Consider the following 16,701-nt stretch of genomic DNA (forward strand, 5'->3'; position numbering starts at 1 on the left):
ATGAAGATCGCAATACAGCTTAGATTTGCAAAGTTACATCTGTTACATCTGCAATTAACAAGATTTCTGGAACACTAATGTTTGGACAGACAAGTGGACGTGGTTGACCATAATGCACAGTGTGGCTACAACCAACCACAACAGTTTTTTGTTTTTTTTTTGTGTGTGTGTGTGTGTGTGTTACTGTTCACTGGGATTGGGAACCACTGGACAGTATAAGGCAAGGGTGGGCAATTCCAGGCCCTGCAGGTTTTAGATCTCACCTTGGGTCAACACACCTGAATCACATGATTAGTTTGTTACCAGGCCTCTGGAGAACTTCAGGACATGTTGAGGACCTAATTTAGCCATTTAAATCAGCTGTGTTGGGTCAAGGACACATCTAAAGCCTGCAGGGACACCGGCCCTCGAGGCCTGGAGTTGCCCACCCCTGGTATAAGGGAAAGAAAGAAAGCGAGTGGCCTTCTTTAAGTTTCTTGAAAACATTTCACCTCTCTGTCTGCTTCTTCAGTTCTAAAACCTTTGATTTTAAAGCCCTCCATGGCCTAGCCCCATCTTATCTCTCTGAACTGCTACAGCCTTATATGCCCACCTGCTCTCTGATCAGCTGATCAGCTGTTCCTGAATGTACCCAGGACTGAGTGTAAACTTAGAGGAGATCATGCTTTTGCTGTAGCAGCTCCAAAACTGTGGAATGATCTGCCTGTAGAGATTAGAAAGGCTCTTCTCTGCCTGTTTTTAAATCGCTTCTGAAAACGCATCTCTTCACCTTGGCCTTGGCGCCTTGTGAGATGTTGGTTTTAGTTTATTATTATTTCAACTGTTTAAGTTGATTCCATGCTGTTTTATCTTGTTTTTTAATAAAGGGCTGTTTTAATTTTATATATTATGTGTTTTATTTTTTGCTGTTTTGTTTTATTCTATTGTTCTTAACTTATTTACTGTACAGCCCTTTGGTCCTGTGCTGGGTATTTTATAGCACTTTATAAAAGTTGGATTTGATTGGATTGGATCAGAAACCCAGTGTTGGTGAGTCCCAGGTATTTAATCCCTAGTAGGAGTTGTCCCTTAAGAGGGTCATTGACCCACTATTCACCATGTGCCTCACCACATGCACCAAGGTGTGAAAAAGGGTGTGGGTCATTATCAGCAGAGGCTTTGTGTGAAGAAATTGTGAGACCTTACCTCACCCTATCATATGACCCATTCAGATCACCTGACACAAGATGTGAATGGGGATTGAGGTGCCTGGAAAGGCACCTCAATCCTGATAGCTGGTGTTATTTGTGTCACCTGTGGTTTAATGCTCTGGTGGGCCAGATATGCTGTATATGCACTAGAGATTTAAGACACAAATCCATGTGTCTAATTAATAAAGCCAATCTATTTGACTGGATATTATTGAGTCTATTTTACAGTGAACTACTGACATTAATTTTTTTTAAATTCTAAAACTATAAAGAAAAAAATAGCATAACTGTTTCTTGTGCTAGGAGAAGAACAAACACATTTTAAATGTTACATTTAAGATATAGTCTTAGTCATTAAGCAAATCTGCCGCGATCTTAGTGAACAACGCCAACTGTCAGATGCATGAAGAATTTGCATTTATCTCAACGGGACTCATGGGGAACTTCAGACAATGCCTGGACTGTCAGTCTGCACATCGACTGCTTGGAGCAGAGCATGTGTCTTTGCAGCCACTCTCAATCTAGACCAGCTGCGGGGGAACTCCAGGCCTCAAGGGCCGGTGTCCTGCAGGTTTTAGATGTGTCCTTGATCCAACACAGTTTATTTACAGTTTTTCTCAGTTCCTTTGGTGCTTTTCTCAGATCAGAAAATTCTCAAAACCATTAGTGCAACCTCCACAACATTTATTCATTTGTACACATCATAGTTGCAATTTCTCCTTCCTCTGAACAAGAAAATTCTCAAAACCATTAGTGCAACCTCCACAACATTTATTCATTTGTACACATCATAGTTGCAATTTCTCCTTCCTCTGAACAAATTGCAAATGCTCTTGTACATGTATTAGTTGCTTTCATACAATTCTCTGCCGTTTTATAACATTATCATTTTCTTATGTCATGTCAGTCAAAATGAACTCTACTTTCGGATGCTGAATAGTCGTTCCCAATAAAACTAATAGACTTCATTTCATTGCTGGAGTCATTACATACAAAATTGTTGACTTAGTTATCAAATTCTGCCCAGAAAATTTTATACCTTTTGTTATTATTTTTCCTGGAAATGTCTCCTAAATAGAACAATTTCTCTCAGGTGAACTTCAGCTTTCACTGATGAGGAGGTGTGGAAAGTATTAGTTGTAACCAATGACAAGCCACTCATGGATCAATCATGGATCAATCCCATGAACCCTCAACTGGCAAGCATATATGAACCGAGCAAGACATAGGCTGTATCCCAATTCAGGGTCTACAGCCTTAAAGTACGCAGCCTTAACGATCCTCAAGGGCCGCATACTCAAAGACCGCTAAGGCCGGAAGTGCGAGGCTTGTGAAATGGGACGGTCTAGCCTCCGTTGCGCTGCCCAGGTTGCCCAGCAACCATGATACTAACAGCTGGAAACGTGTCATACAGCTTTGTTTGACAGAAATGAAGGAGAAAATCTTTTGTTCATTTGTTTGTTTGTTTCTACATGAGCTTTGATCATTCTCTGTAAGATTAAGCTCAGCTATTGAACGGCGTATATTTTAAAGTAAAGGCTTTAAAACCAAGTTAGTAAAAACGTCACTAATGTCACATAACTTTGCCGACATGTGGCCAAAAGTAACGTTTTAATGTTCTTCGTCATTAAACATTTGCACATAAATAAGTGACATGATATTTAGTACTTACTTAAAGTTTACTCTTCGGGCGCCCCTCATCCGCCGTTTTTTTTCGGCAAAATTATCCACACCCGCCGCCGCGCTATGCATTCTGGGATATGTTGGGCCACGAAGTCTACACCGCCACAGCCTTAAAATTCAGGGAAATGAAGGACACATTTCAGGGCCGCATTTCGAGCAGCCTTTGAATTGGGACAGCCTTCGGCGCGCTGCTGTGACGTAATCGGCCTTGAAATGCGTACTTTAAGGCTGCAGACCCTGAATTGGGATACAGCCATAGTGTGTACCATTTCTACAATTCTGTGACACAGAAATGGAAGGTCAGCATCGTGGAAGAGGGTTGAGGATGCGGGGGGGACAAAACAGGGGAAGAGGGAAAAGATGCCAAATACAGGCAGATTCCTAATTAAATTAGGGCAACACTTGTTGATCATGTTGTCAATCACGGCCTGGATGAGGCTGGTCGGAGGGTGTTGGAAGAACCACTGTGAATTTAATCATTTAAACATTTCGTAGGGAGAACAGGTATGTATAGTATTGGACAGTAATCCAACATCTCGTAATATCTCATGTTTAGTGTACATTATTGTAATTTTACTGTAATCTGCACCACAACGGATTGAAAGACAACCTCGCAGAGGTAGAAGAGGGCCCTTTTTTACCCCGCAGCAAGATGAAGCCATTTGTGCAATGGTGATTGCAAACAATGCAATAAAGTTGAAAGAAATTCAAAGCGCTGTAATTAATATACTTTGATGATGCGGGTTTCAATCTGGCCAAAGGCAGAAGGCGTGGAAGAAATCGCATTGGACAGAGAGCAACCACTGATGTCCCAAGCCGGTGCGGAGGGAATGTTACAATGTGTGCAGCCATCTCAGACAATGGCATTCTCCCATATTCCCCTTTTTGGCCCATACAATACACAACATCTCCTGACTTTTTTAGACACTCTTTACAGGGACATAGTCCCTGAGAATGAGAGGGGTGGAGGCCAACTCAACAAGTATGTTGTTGTGTGGGATAATGTCAGTTTTCACTACTCACATCTGGTCAGACAGTGGTTTGCAGCACATGACAGAATGCTGGTTCAATATCTCCCTCCCTACTCCCCATTTCTTAATCCGATAGAGGAGTTTTTCTCTGCCTGGAGGTGGAAGTTTTATGACTGGCATTCACATGTGCAAATGGCCCTGCTAGCAGCCATGGATGCAGCATGTGACAACATCACAGCAGAGTCATGGAGAGGGTGGAGCATTTTCTTGAGCATTTTCAGGTAGTGTCACCAAGTTCTGACCTTCTTTTGCATTGGAATACACTGAGAGAATACTGTACACTGTCATAATGAAAACATGACAAGCCATTTGACTATCTTGTTCATAAAGATGGTGTCACGACTTCTCATTTTGATGACACTGGCAGTTTCATTGACATGAATACTTGCTTTTGAGGAATGGATTATCGATTTTGAGCAAGTGACCTGCTTTTGCAGGTTATCCACTAGGTTTTGCAGTTTGCACCAATTGTTTTGAGAAATACACTAAGTGCTGTGCAAATGTTACTAGTGATGTGAGAAACGCACCAAAGCGACTGTAAATGGCGTAATTACCTCCTCAACATGTTTTGGAGATCTCCAGAGGCCTGGTAATGAACTAATCATTTGATTAAGGAATGACATACTATAAGAGTGAATTTTTCAGGAGTGAATAAATGACTAATGGCTAAAGAAACAGTATTTGTATATGTCTCTCGTATTATTAACATTCATAAAATAACATTTTGTATTTCTCATAAAATAAATGACGTATTCGTAATATTGCATTGTCCAGCTTTTACTACATGACACACATACAAACACACTCACAGTGCTGCCCAAGTTTATGTGAACATAAACACTGGCAAAAGAGATGGAAACAGCCAAAAAACCATGAGATAATGCAAAAATAGATAGACTTGAGGTGCAGATCAGTAAATGCGCCACAAGTTTCAAAACCTTATGAAATAAAGATAAAGGCACAGTAAAAATATCAAAACACACTTTTCTATAGCTGGAATGTTTTTGAAGAGGTCATGTGATCATACCATAAAACATCACACACTAGTCCTCTTAATCTGGGACACTTCATTGAGGTATGCGATGAATAACTTGGTTCCTTCAATATAATTGTACCTAGGAGAGAGAGAAAAACTATGGTTGGCAGAGTTAAAGGTCCTGTTTGTTTGGGTTGCAAATTTCCAAGTTTCCTTAACATAAATACAATAAATTCACATACACTATTATTTGCAGCAGTAGATGGCTACATTACACCTTCTTAGAAGTCCCCAAAGCATTGTTCCACTTTTCTGCTGCCAGCAGCTTGTAAGACTTACAAAGCCCTCTGGAAACAGACCAGTATGTCTTTATATCTGCTGCTTAAGTCTCACAGCATCCACCTTATAATCGGAGAAGTCTGCTTTTAACCATCTTTTCTGATTTCTCCAGAATTTGCCCATTTACCCTTGTTGTCTTATGCTGGATTCCAACAAATCTGCCCCTAAAATTTGTCTACTTGGGTCTGCTTAATGTTTCAGTGTTAAAATAATTTCCTGTGTCCAGGTCCTGTATGGTGTCTCTATGGTAGTTAAATTATTTTTCAGTTGTGGATGGTTCTAACAGACTGCAAAGCTTTCTCCCTCAAGCTTTTCTCTTAAATATTGTGTTGAACACTCAGAAAGACTCAGTACAAGCTAATTTCTTTAAACATTCCTGTGAAATGAATAAAACTGCAGGAGTGTACAGACAGTCTAACCTGCTCATTTTCTCATTCTGAGAGTGCAGACCATCATCAAAGCCTCCGATGGGCATCATGATGATACTTTTTCCCGTCACATCTTGGAAGGTCCTGGCAATTGGGATGGTTCCACCCTCACGGATTAGATCAGGGTCCATGTTGAAAACTAAAGGTAGAGCAAAGACAGAATATTTTCTGCTAGTAAAGTGGACATGAACATTAAGTGGGAACTATTCTGGCATGTTTGAATGACTAATTGTGAAAATTGAAAGACTAACTTGTTTTCTTTACATTGTCTCACATTTTTTTTATATTCCTATAATACTAAACAATTAAGGACAGGTGAAAACATACACTGTTTCTTTGGTAACCTTTCAAAACTCCTGCAGGATATAAATGCAACAAAGCACACTACAAAGGAATGAAGCTATAATAATAATAAAAGGATACAAAAGTTAAAAGTTAGCCAATATCTTAAGGCTGTGTCAAAACCACTGAAAATGCATTTCTTGTGTTTCTACTAAACTAAGAGCTCCAGGTTTTGTATTTTACTGGTGTAAAATACTGGTGGCCTTATAGTGCTATCCCTCAGCCCATGGTATCAATTTCTAAATCCTAAGTCACCTAGGTCCTACGTTGTTGCATTCGCAAGATTTTCGAAAACATGACCTCTGACCTTGGCCTTGAGATCAAGGTCACTGGGATTTGATCTCATCGAAGATTTTTAGTACATACACCTATATCATGTCAGTTTCTAACTCCTGTCGCCTAGTTCTCTGTCATACAACAGACGCTACAATACTTTGTGTATATACTAATGCTGTCAGTGTTAGTCTCGTTAAAATGACGTTAAGGTCATAACTGCATTAATGCGGCATATGTCCGTCGGCGACTTAACGCGGCTCGCCCCGTGCGAGGGGCTGCACAGCGCTAACGGATTAACAGGCTAACTGCGCTAACACGTTGACGCCGTGCAGCCCTTGCACGGGGCGATCCGCGTTAACTCACTAACGGAGATTTGCCGTGTTAACGCAGTTATGGCGTTAACATCATTTTAACGAGATTTACGCTGACAGCACTAGTTTATACAATAACTATAACCACCAAGAATCATTTTCAAATATGATGAAAAAGCAGATGACTGCTCCTCCCTGAGACTGGTTCTGGAAGTTTCATCCTATTAAAAAGAGTTCTTCATTCCCACTGTTCCAACCCACTTCTTTGATGTCATCAGTTTTCGTTAATACTCTAGAGTCTTTGCCTTGAGGAGACTGTTATGTAAGGGAAACTGAAGACTGCCATCCAAAACACCAATGTGATCATAATCATAACTAAGAAATCGTTGTTATTATTACTACTAATTCCACTAGGTTTAGGATGTACTCCTGTCAAAACAGAGTGGCCTTATGCCAACAAAAGTCATTTATAACTGCTGTGGGACAGGGAAAATCAGTATCAACACAATGTCCCAATTCTTTATCGTTTCATTAAAGTCTATTCAAATGACCGAAAAATGAAAAAAATTGCCTAGTAATGTTAACATATGAAAATGAAGATTATTTGGGTAAAAACTGTCAGTAATTGTCTGGCTTGTAAGAGCCAGTTTTGGTGAAATTTTATTTGCAGTTTATCAAACCCGAGACCCGACATTCTGATAGCAACATCACCGGTGATTAAAGTAAGGTGAACGGTCAATACCTCTCTTAATAGCAACCTTTCCAGCCTCGTAGAGTGGATGGTGAGTGTCAGCCAGCCAAGGTTTGGCTCCTATCACCATTGTGACTTTGAGCTTGTTGGGACTCTTTCTTTTGGCAAACACAGAGTGAAGGTAGTCTGTTACCTGAAGAAGAGCACATCAAGAAAACAGCAGAAGCAGTTTACAAAAAGTAAATGCAACAGAACAGAGCACGTACATACTTTTCATGTATTTTACCTGTTTCTTGACCATAGCAGGGTCCATGTCAGGAACTTGCCTAATTGAAAACTTAGCAGTAACCTTAGCAGGGATGACAGTCTTAGTCCCAGGGTCTGAAAAGGCCCCCTCAATACCGTGGATGGAGACTGTGGGGTAGCGCCACATGTGAGCCAACAAGTCCACCTTTGGGAGAGGGATATAATTCTTTATTTTCACTAATAATTTTACTTATATATTGTCAATGAAAACAACACTCATTTTAAGGAGCTTTATCCTGTAAAGATCTCACGAGATTGTAAGCGTTGATCTCCTATGACCAAGCACTTTCATGGAGAGAAGCAAATAGATGAACTATTTTTTCAGGATCATCCTAGTTCTGGTAATGTTTTACGTAAGAAATAAAGCCATATGAGAGACTTGTTTAAACAGTAGTTAAAAAGGTTCTTCACAGTAGCATTGGAAGCAAGGGTAATGACAATCTAAATTCTGGATTGTACTCACCTGCTCTTAATGATCTTCTGACACCAAGGATGCCTTACATTACCTTATTGCTGTACATGAGTTGGTTGACACCAATCTTATTCTTGTAGTTGTCCATGTCAAACTGGATATCCTGGTACATTTTCCATTCTTCATCAGAGAGGGGAGCTACAGCCTCTCTGATCCCAGGAATCAGGATCTTGCCACTGGGGCTGATCAGTGTGTCTAATGAAGTAATAATAGGATGATGCTATTGTTAATGGAACTAAACTTAGATTTTCCAAAGATAAGACTGGACTGGTTTATTGCAAATACTTATTTGATGCTTTGCTCAAGGACTTCAGTAGGGAAGATTCTTTCAACGCTGTAAGGACTAAAAAAAATCTCTATTATGATTACTGATTACTGTATATGACATTTGAAAATGTAACAAAATTCTCCCACTCCCAAATCAGCGAACACTTTTAACATTTTTCAACCAAATCTTAGATTTTATTTATATTTATATTACATTTATCTTTGACACTGACTTAGGCCTCACAGGGTTAAACACGCACTGATGAGACCCGATCCTCCTGATGCTTGAGTCCCACTGATTATTACGCATGCCTCTTATGCCTGATCCAAGAGAATGTAGCTTACTGAATGTTTTTATTAAATTTAATGTCAGCTAGAGTTGTCAACAAGGAAGTCTTGCATTGTTGAAAACACACAGGACAAAGATGATAAATATATTGTTAGATGTGACTGGACACCAGCACTGCTTATTGTCACCTGACTTTTGTCAGTTTGACAAAACATGAATTTGCTTGTGAATGTGCTAAATACGATCTAATGAACAAAATTAATGAGTGCATGATAACTGAAATGAAATAAGAGCATTTTCTTACTATTAAAATCCCCATCTTCTTCAATTTAAAATAGCCAACTTAGAGCCAGAGGTTAAAAAATGCATGTTTGTAATTACTAAAGTAAACTTAAACTTCAAACTTCATTGAGATTTAAAGTTGCAGCAGCCCTATGACAGGCCTTGGCTGCAGTAGGCAACCAAGGCCTGTCATAGGGCTACAAAGATTTATCAAACTGTAAATAAAAAACTCTCGTTGCAATTCTTTTGCTCTGATGCTCAAGGACTGAAGTGGGCGCCTGCTCAACGCACTGAGCTAAAACGGCACCCTAAGAAGACAATCTTTCTGGAAATGTGGTCTCATTTCACATTTCTGGCTGGAATAGTGGGATTCCTTATCATAGTGAGTTCAAAATGTTTGAAAGCACCAAGGGTTAACCTTATCACCACTGGGTTCATATAAACCCTGCTGAACAAAATCAATGAAACAGCGACTGGTCAGCAACAGACAGAACGCTTGATTGGCAATCTCTGTTTATCTGAAGGTAGGAAAAAGATTTCTTGTTGCAGAGAGCTCCTCCAGTTTCCATTTGTAGTTATTGCTTCCAGGGAACTGGAAATGCAATGTTGAGAGTACTGGGTATATTTTCTGATAACAATTTAGCTTCTACAATTTCTTTAAGTCTATGTATTGATGCATGCTCAATCATTTAGGTAGGTAAATCCTAAAAAAATGGCTGATTCTGTTAATTTTCAGTGAGGGAAACTTTTTGTCACTCATCCAACTGACTTCTGCAGCTGACTGCAGGTTTCCCCAACCATATAACAGTACATTTGCATGATAACTGAAACTAGTCCACTCAATGAACAATGGGCTGTTAGATCAGTTCCTCGATTATTTAATTTAAGTCTAATTTAATAGAACAGGGCGCTTGGGCGGGGGTGGGGGTGGGGGGGGGGGGGATAACTGGTATTCTGCTGATGAGCCAAGAGTACTTTTAAAACAACAGTTTCCTTTACAGTAAGTATATACCCTTACTGGCCACTTCATTAGGTAAATCTTGCTAGTTGGACCCACTTTTGCCTCCAGTTTTGCTTTAATTCTTCATGAATTTCCTGAGATTTTGGGCTGTATTGACATGATGGCATTTCACAGTGTTGTGAATCTTCCACATCCCAAAAAGGTGCTCTATTGGATTGTGATTTAGTGAATTTGGAGGCCATTTGAGTAAAATTCAGTTATTATAATGTCCATGACACCAGTATGAGATGATGTGAGCTTATGACATGGTGCATTATGCAGAAGAGTACAGAAAATCGGCATTTAAACTATGCTCCACTGGTACTAAAGGCAGTATCTACTGAAATACTGTAATGCTGATAACAGGCAGGATTAAGAATCATTTAATGTTGTTAATGCCAAATTCAGACACTTCCATCAATGTCACAGAAGAAATTAAGATTCATCAGAACTGGCAACATTTTTCCAATTTTCTTTGGTTGAAGAGTGGCACCCAGTTCTGCTGCTGTAACCCATCTGCTTCAAGGTCTGATGTGTTGGACATTCAGAGAAGTTCTTCATACATTTGACTGAATTATGCGGTTTATGAACAAAGGCTGCTTGCTTACGCGCATTCAAATATGAGACTCACCGAGAATTCCAATGAGGTCGGTCATTGGTTCAATCACAGTCCCTCCATAAACACCAGAATGCAAGTCCTGCTTCGGTCCTTCTACCTGCAAACATGGCAGCACAAATCAAAGACTGGAGGGTGACTCTTTGAATAAAGGATGGATGGATGCTTCTTAATACACCACCTCAGCAAAGAAGTAGCAGTTGCCTCTGGTGCCATAGGTGAGGGCGGGGCGTCTGCTGAGCCAGCCACAGTCTGATATGATGATGTAATCCACTTCTGAGAAGAAGGTGTCTCGCTGGGCCATGATCATGGCATCCAGGCCGTTAGAGCCCGTCTCCTCCATGCCCTCTATGACAAACTTCACATTCACTGGCAGATCCTGGTGAATGGGGGGAACAGCTCCATGATGTTTGGTAGGAAGCAAACAAACAGGCTTTCTGGGCAGAAAATTATTGTTTCCATAAAAACCTAAATTGTCTTTTTGACATTGTGAGTGATTAGCTTTGTTTGAATCAGTCTTCTCAGCGTCCACACCAACGCATTTCTCCTTCCACAGTGCACTCAGCATGTGGCTGAGGCCTTCTGATGTGTGCATATTGCACCATATTTTTTAACATGACAACAAAGCAGCATGGATGGAACAGACTGCTCTAGTGACTCCACACAACTAGCACTGACATGGAAAGTTAGTCTGCCTTAGACTTGGCTCTGCTGTCTCACTAGCCTGAGGGTACGCACTTTGTTCCCCATATATCTGCTGAGTACTTCACTCAACTTAAAAAAGTCTGCTACAGCAATAGAAGTTATCTCTTGAATCTAGCCTGCCGAAGGCATCTCTCTCTGTTCCCACTCTTTGCATTTTAAATGTTTCCATTCAGCTGGGACATGAAAGCCTATCTAACAATATGGTGAACTCAGTCTCTTACCATACTGAGAGCCTGGTAAGCCTCTACAGCATGGATCCAGGCTAAAACTGGGGCCTTGTTGTCTGATGCTCCTCGTCCATACAGATTGCCTAAAAGTATAAAAATTACAATATCACTGTATTTATTAATGATGTACATAAAACTTTTGCATTCTATTTTTCATCCTATTTTGTAAATGTATCTACATGCATCCATGAAGCCTCATATGAAAAAAGTATCACCTTCCAATTCGTTTTGACTCTTTACATAAAACGCCAAAAGTTGATTCTGTTCATCTGGACATTGCATTTTCAGTGGGAGAAGAGTTTCGTAAGCCATCCAAGTGACTTCTTCAGTCTCAGCTCAAGGTTTCACCAAGAAACTCAACTGCTCATTGTTCACCAGGGGTGCTAGTTTCGGCCATTGTGCAAAAGTACTGTATATAAGGTTGGAGAAAGCTGCAGTCAGTTAAGACTGAAGAAGTCACTTAGATGAGTGACAAAACGTTTTTCCCACTGAAAACGCTACATCTAGATGAACAGTCCCAAAGGTGCCCTACGGGTTGATATACTCTACATAGCTTGGTTGTGATGAGTAGTTATTACCCTCCCGACTCACCTCACCAATCTGAGTCATGGTCTGAGTAACCCTCATCACTCAAGCCACTCATATGTGGACTATACTCAGACCAAGTTCTTTGCACTACTTCAACTTTGCACTCCAATGTGTGTCTTTTCTCTTGTTTTGTGTATATTCCTCTAGTTTGTATATATTTCTCTTAACTGCATATATTTATCCTGTTTGTTATTTATTCCTGCTGTCTTACTATTTGTATGTTATCCCTACACAGTTGGCATGGAGCACCCATAATTTCCTTGTACATGCTTCTCTTATGCTTTTTTGGCTGTACCATTTCATCACATGAGAATATTCTAGCTGTTTAGTTGGAAAGTTGGAAATAGCTTTCTATTAAAATCTGGTATCAGAAATAGACTGGGAAAAAGTTTTTTGGTATGATCAGTGATGGGAATATCGGCATTACTTTTTTTTTTTTTTTGCCTGTCCCGTTTGGCTCTTTTGCCATCAGAATTGTTGTCTAAAGGCAAAGAAAGATGCCCAACGGATTTACTTTACCAAATTGACCATCCCAGCCTTGCCGTAATGGTCCATTTGATTCACCTTTTATTGTTTATTTTATTTTCACTTACTGAATACGGGACAGACTTGACTGGGGGAAAGAAGGGGAGAAAGAAAGAGGGAAAGAGAAACAGCTGAGAAGAGGGACGGGGGAGAAGGGCAAAAAACAAAAACCAACAGAACGGGCAGGAAAAAAAGAAAAAAAAATACATATATCGATCACCTGGGTCACCTGCTGAGAAAGAAAAAAGAAAACAAGCAGAAGAGAACAAGAGTAATAGAATAAACAACATCACAATGATATATGGGAATATGACAGTAAATACTAAATATTAAACATTATTGTGCAGCACATAAGATCGACAGAACACAGTGTGCTTTGAGGTAGGAGCCAAAAAGGGTGTAGTTTGTGGGTGTGATCACCCGTGTGTACACCTGTGAGCATGGACATGCTTGTTTTTTTTTAAAAGGTTCCTTCATGTAATGATCTGCTAGAGGGTGTGTGTGTGTGGGGGGGGGGGGGCCACAGCCCCGTCCTCCAGGGCATGAAGCAGGTATGGAGGAGATCAAAACTCCAGACATCCAGAGGCCCTCAGAACACAAGAGACCAAGGAAGACCAACAGAGGGGCAGCCGCGCCACTGTCCCAGAAAGAGCTGAGGAGAGTCCCAGATGAGGGTTCACTCAGCAGCCGCGGAGCAGAAGCCAGGGGGAGTTGCAGTGACGCGCCCGTGAGCTCCGCCGGCAGCCAGCCGTGCCTGAGTGACCGAGCCCCAGGCCGAGAGGCCGGGGGCACCCCACCTCCGAAGTGGCCCGAGCGAGCCCCAGGCTCCAGGCCCCGATAAGCGGCTGCCAAGGAGTGAGCCGGTGTGTACCTGGACGCCCATCCCCGGACACAAAGAACCACCAACGCACCGACACCTGAGGGAGTCCGCCACTGGCAGGGGAAGTTCCCACCCTCATGCTCTCATATGCACTTACTCCACACTCAACCAACGTGGAGACAGACATAAAGAGACGCTGTACACACGATCACACTCCCCAAGCGTACTCTACGAACCGGGTCTAGGTACCCTTGCCCCTGGAGGGGGAACTGCACCCAGACCCAGGTGGTGTTACCCTTTTCCCTGCGGTGGGGGGAGGCAGACCGCCCCGACTCCACAGCAGCAGGGAGGCCCCACACTCCAGACCGCAGTCGGATGGCCAACTCTTCCTCCTAGCCCCCCCGCTCCAGCAGGCCGCAGAGAATGGGGGTGAGAGAAGACTCCAAACCTCCCTCCACCCGCTCATTGTAGTGTTGATGCATGTGTGTTCTAAGGTGCATTTAAAACCCAGGAGGGCATGGAGCTACCTGCCAGAGAGCAGCAGGTAAGCGCATGGTCCCTCCTGCTAGCCCTCAATGTCTACGTGTATTTAAAATTGAGAGGTGGGCAACGACGCCAGGGGTGAGGTGTACACCCTGATGGTAATTTGGATTCCGTGTATCGTGCCCACCCCCAAGATCCTATATGTATGTGTAATGAGAGTGTGAGTAATGTGAATGTCTAAGTTGTGGGATAAAATTGAGGCAGAGGCAGCCAGAAGGGGACGGGGGGGTAGCCTCCTCTGCACCCTGGTGACATACCCCTACTCCAAGGTCCTGCATGTGTGGGTGGTTGTGGTGGAGCGGGAAGGGGGAGGCAGCTGGAGATGGGGAGGGAAGGGAGGGGCAAGTGACCCCTCCCTGGGGCCAGCTCCCCCGCTGACCCCAGTAGTAACGCCGTTAGTAATATCGGCATTACTAACGGCGTTACTTTTTTCAGTGATGAGCAGTGTGAGAGCAGCTGATAAAGGATTCAGAAAGTTTATTCACGCAGGCCCATATGACAGAGAATATACATGTTCTTTTTGTTTTCATATTATAATTTATATTTAATTGTGTTGTGGTTTGCAGTGTTTTGTGTTGTTTCACTTTAAATTTGTAAAAGGAAAAAGCTGAAAATTTAAATAGTTAAAAGTTGAAATGTGAATAGTTGATTTTTGTATTATATGATTTATTTATTACATTTTATGTGGAGTGAATAAATAAAAGTATATTTACGGTGGCCCCTACAGACAAAGCACATACAAACTTAAAATCACGTACGAACTCTGAAGCACGTACAAACCCTGAAGCACGTACAAACTCCAAAACACGTAAAAACTCCAAAACACATAAAAACACGTACAGACTCCGAAGCACGTACAAACTCCAAAACACGTAAAAACTCAGAAGCACATAAAAACTCAAAACACGTACAAAAGACAACAGAAGTGCTCCAGGATGCTAGGGGCAGTGTTGAGCTTTTGTTACGTAGTGGCTACACAAGCCAGCAAGTACCAATGACCGGATTTGGTGTGTGGTAATAACAGGTAAATGAACTTTTTTTTTTTTTTTATTATTTGACTATATATGAATGCTTGTGTATAAATACACAAACAATACACATATGCTTTCATGCTTTCAATTGTGTACTTTAAGTGATCTAGGTAGCTCTGTTTTGGAAGTTCAGTTCATGCTAGAAATGTGTTTTGGAGTTTGTACGTGTTTTGTCTCTAGGGGCCACCGCATATATTTATATATAAACATATATAAATAAAACCACTTTTTTTTTACATTAGTAATTCCTTTTGTGCATAATTTTATATTATTGTTAATAATAAATTAAAGCAACAAAACAACCTGAAGAGCCGGTTCAGAGCCGAAAGAACCGGCTCTTTTTAGTGAGCCGAACCGCAAGAGCCGGTTCTCTAAAAAGAGCTGGAAATCCCATCACTAATGACCTGCAGTCTATCTGGGTCAGATATAAACCAAGTTTAGGTGGAGTTTATTTTTGTTATACTGACTTTTTCGTACTGGGTACTAGCTAGCATGATGGAGTTTCTATACAGGTGGGTGGGTGCTATGATGTTACTGATGTTGAACTTTATTTTGTTCATACGGTTAATTATTACCAACAATCCCGTAAAAAACGGAATCGTCTCGTGTTCAGAGAAAATATTATGCGCTTCGTATTGAGGTGAAAAGGAACACAGTTTGTCCCATACTTCAGCCACAATGAAAAAGACACAAAGCTGGAGATATTCTGTTTCTTTACCCTGCAGCTGCCTCTTCTTCTCTCATTCTCTCCCCCTCCCTCTCCTGTTTCTACTTCAATCGTGAAACTGATCAATGATTAGCTGATCGGCTTTTCTGTCGCAAGTCCCGTCTCTCTTGTTTGTGTATCGCCCACTTTGCGCCATAAAGAAGAAACCAGTGGAGGTCGCGTTAAACAACAGCGGCACGTTTAAGCTTGATCAGCTGTTGTTAGAATTTATTTAATATTAATTTCTAGTATCAGCTGATGTTTGCTGGAGCCACAGCTGTAAAGCTGCTGGTCATGATGTCGGTTTGGTTATCTGGTGAGAGGGAAACATGAAGATGAAACCAGGAGATGTCCTTACTGAATCATCAGAGCTGAACAGGTGATGGATGACATGAATGAGTTGAAGGGAAGTTATGAACTGTTTCTGTGAGATAAATAACACCAGGATCCTTTTTTACGCTCACAGCTGGTAACTGTGCTGGGGTGGGTCTAGCAAAGTTTTGCCAGCGGGGCCACGTTGGACATTAACAGGAAGAGGGGGGCACAAAGAAATACTTTTCTTTCTTATTCTCATTTAAAATATCTAGCTTTTAATAAATAATTATCTGAATCTTACAACAAACGATTGATAAATTGATACATACAGTGAGGCAAAAAAGTATTTAGTCAGCCACCGATTGTGCAAGTTCCCCCACCTAAAATGATGACAGAGTAATTTGCACCAGAGGTACACTTCAACTGTGAGAGACAGAATGTGAAAAAAAAAATCCATGAATCCACATGGTAGGATTTGTAAAGAATTTATTCGTAAATTAGGGTGGAAAATAAGTATTTGGTCAATAACAAAGATACAACTCAATACTTTGTAACATAACATTTGTTGGCAATAACAGAGGTCAAACGGTTACTATAGGTCTTTACCAGGTTTGCACACACAGTAGCTGGTATTTTGGCCCATTCCTCCATGCAGATCTTCTCGAGAGCAGTGATGTTTTGGGGCTGTCGCCGAGCAACACGGACTTTCAACTCCCGCCACAGATTTTCTATGGGGTTGAGG

The 16,701-nt window shown here is 41.3% G+C and overlaps 1 protein-coding gene across 5 annotated transcripts in view; it reads right to left on the bottom strand.

Moving 5' to 3' along the window:
* Window positions 1-16,701, bottom strand: part of cndp1 (carnosine dipeptidase 1) — a 45,915-nt gene that overhangs the window by 21,618 nt on the left and 7,596 nt on the right. For 3 of the 5 annotated variants that reach the window (XR_014279536.1, XR_014279537.1, XM_082551035.1), the window contains exons 5-12: window positions 11,426-11,514; window positions 10,681-10,878; window positions 10,515-10,599; window positions 8,080-8,240; window positions 7,554-7,718; window positions 7,319-7,460; window positions 5,639-5,786; window positions 4,932-5,019 (exon numbers count right to left, since the gene is read on the bottom strand). Coding sequence is in view for 3 of the 5 variants with exons in the window: in XM_082551035.1 (XP_082407161.1) it covers window positions 4,941-5,019; window positions 5,639-5,786; window positions 7,319-7,460; window positions 7,554-7,718; window positions 8,080-8,240; window positions 10,515-10,599; window positions 10,681-10,878; window positions 11,426-11,514 (1,067 nt within the window). In the remaining 2 variants the exon portion in view is untranslated. Of the gene's footprint in view, window positions 1-4,665; window positions 5,020-5,638; window positions 5,787-7,318; window positions 7,461-7,553; window positions 7,719-8,079; window positions 8,241-10,514; window positions 10,600-10,680; window positions 10,879-11,425; window positions 11,515-16,701 lie in introns of those variants that run through there. The other 2 variants (XM_082551034.1, XM_082551036.1) reach the window with 1 other exon arrangement.

The sequence above is a fragment of the Aulonocara stuartgranti genome, assembly GCF_965226115.1.
Source record: "Aulonocara stuartgranti genome assembly, chromosome: 11".
Classification (NCBI taxonomy): Eukaryota; Metazoa; Chordata; class Actinopteri; order Cichliformes; family Cichlidae; genus Aulonocara; species Aulonocara stuartgranti.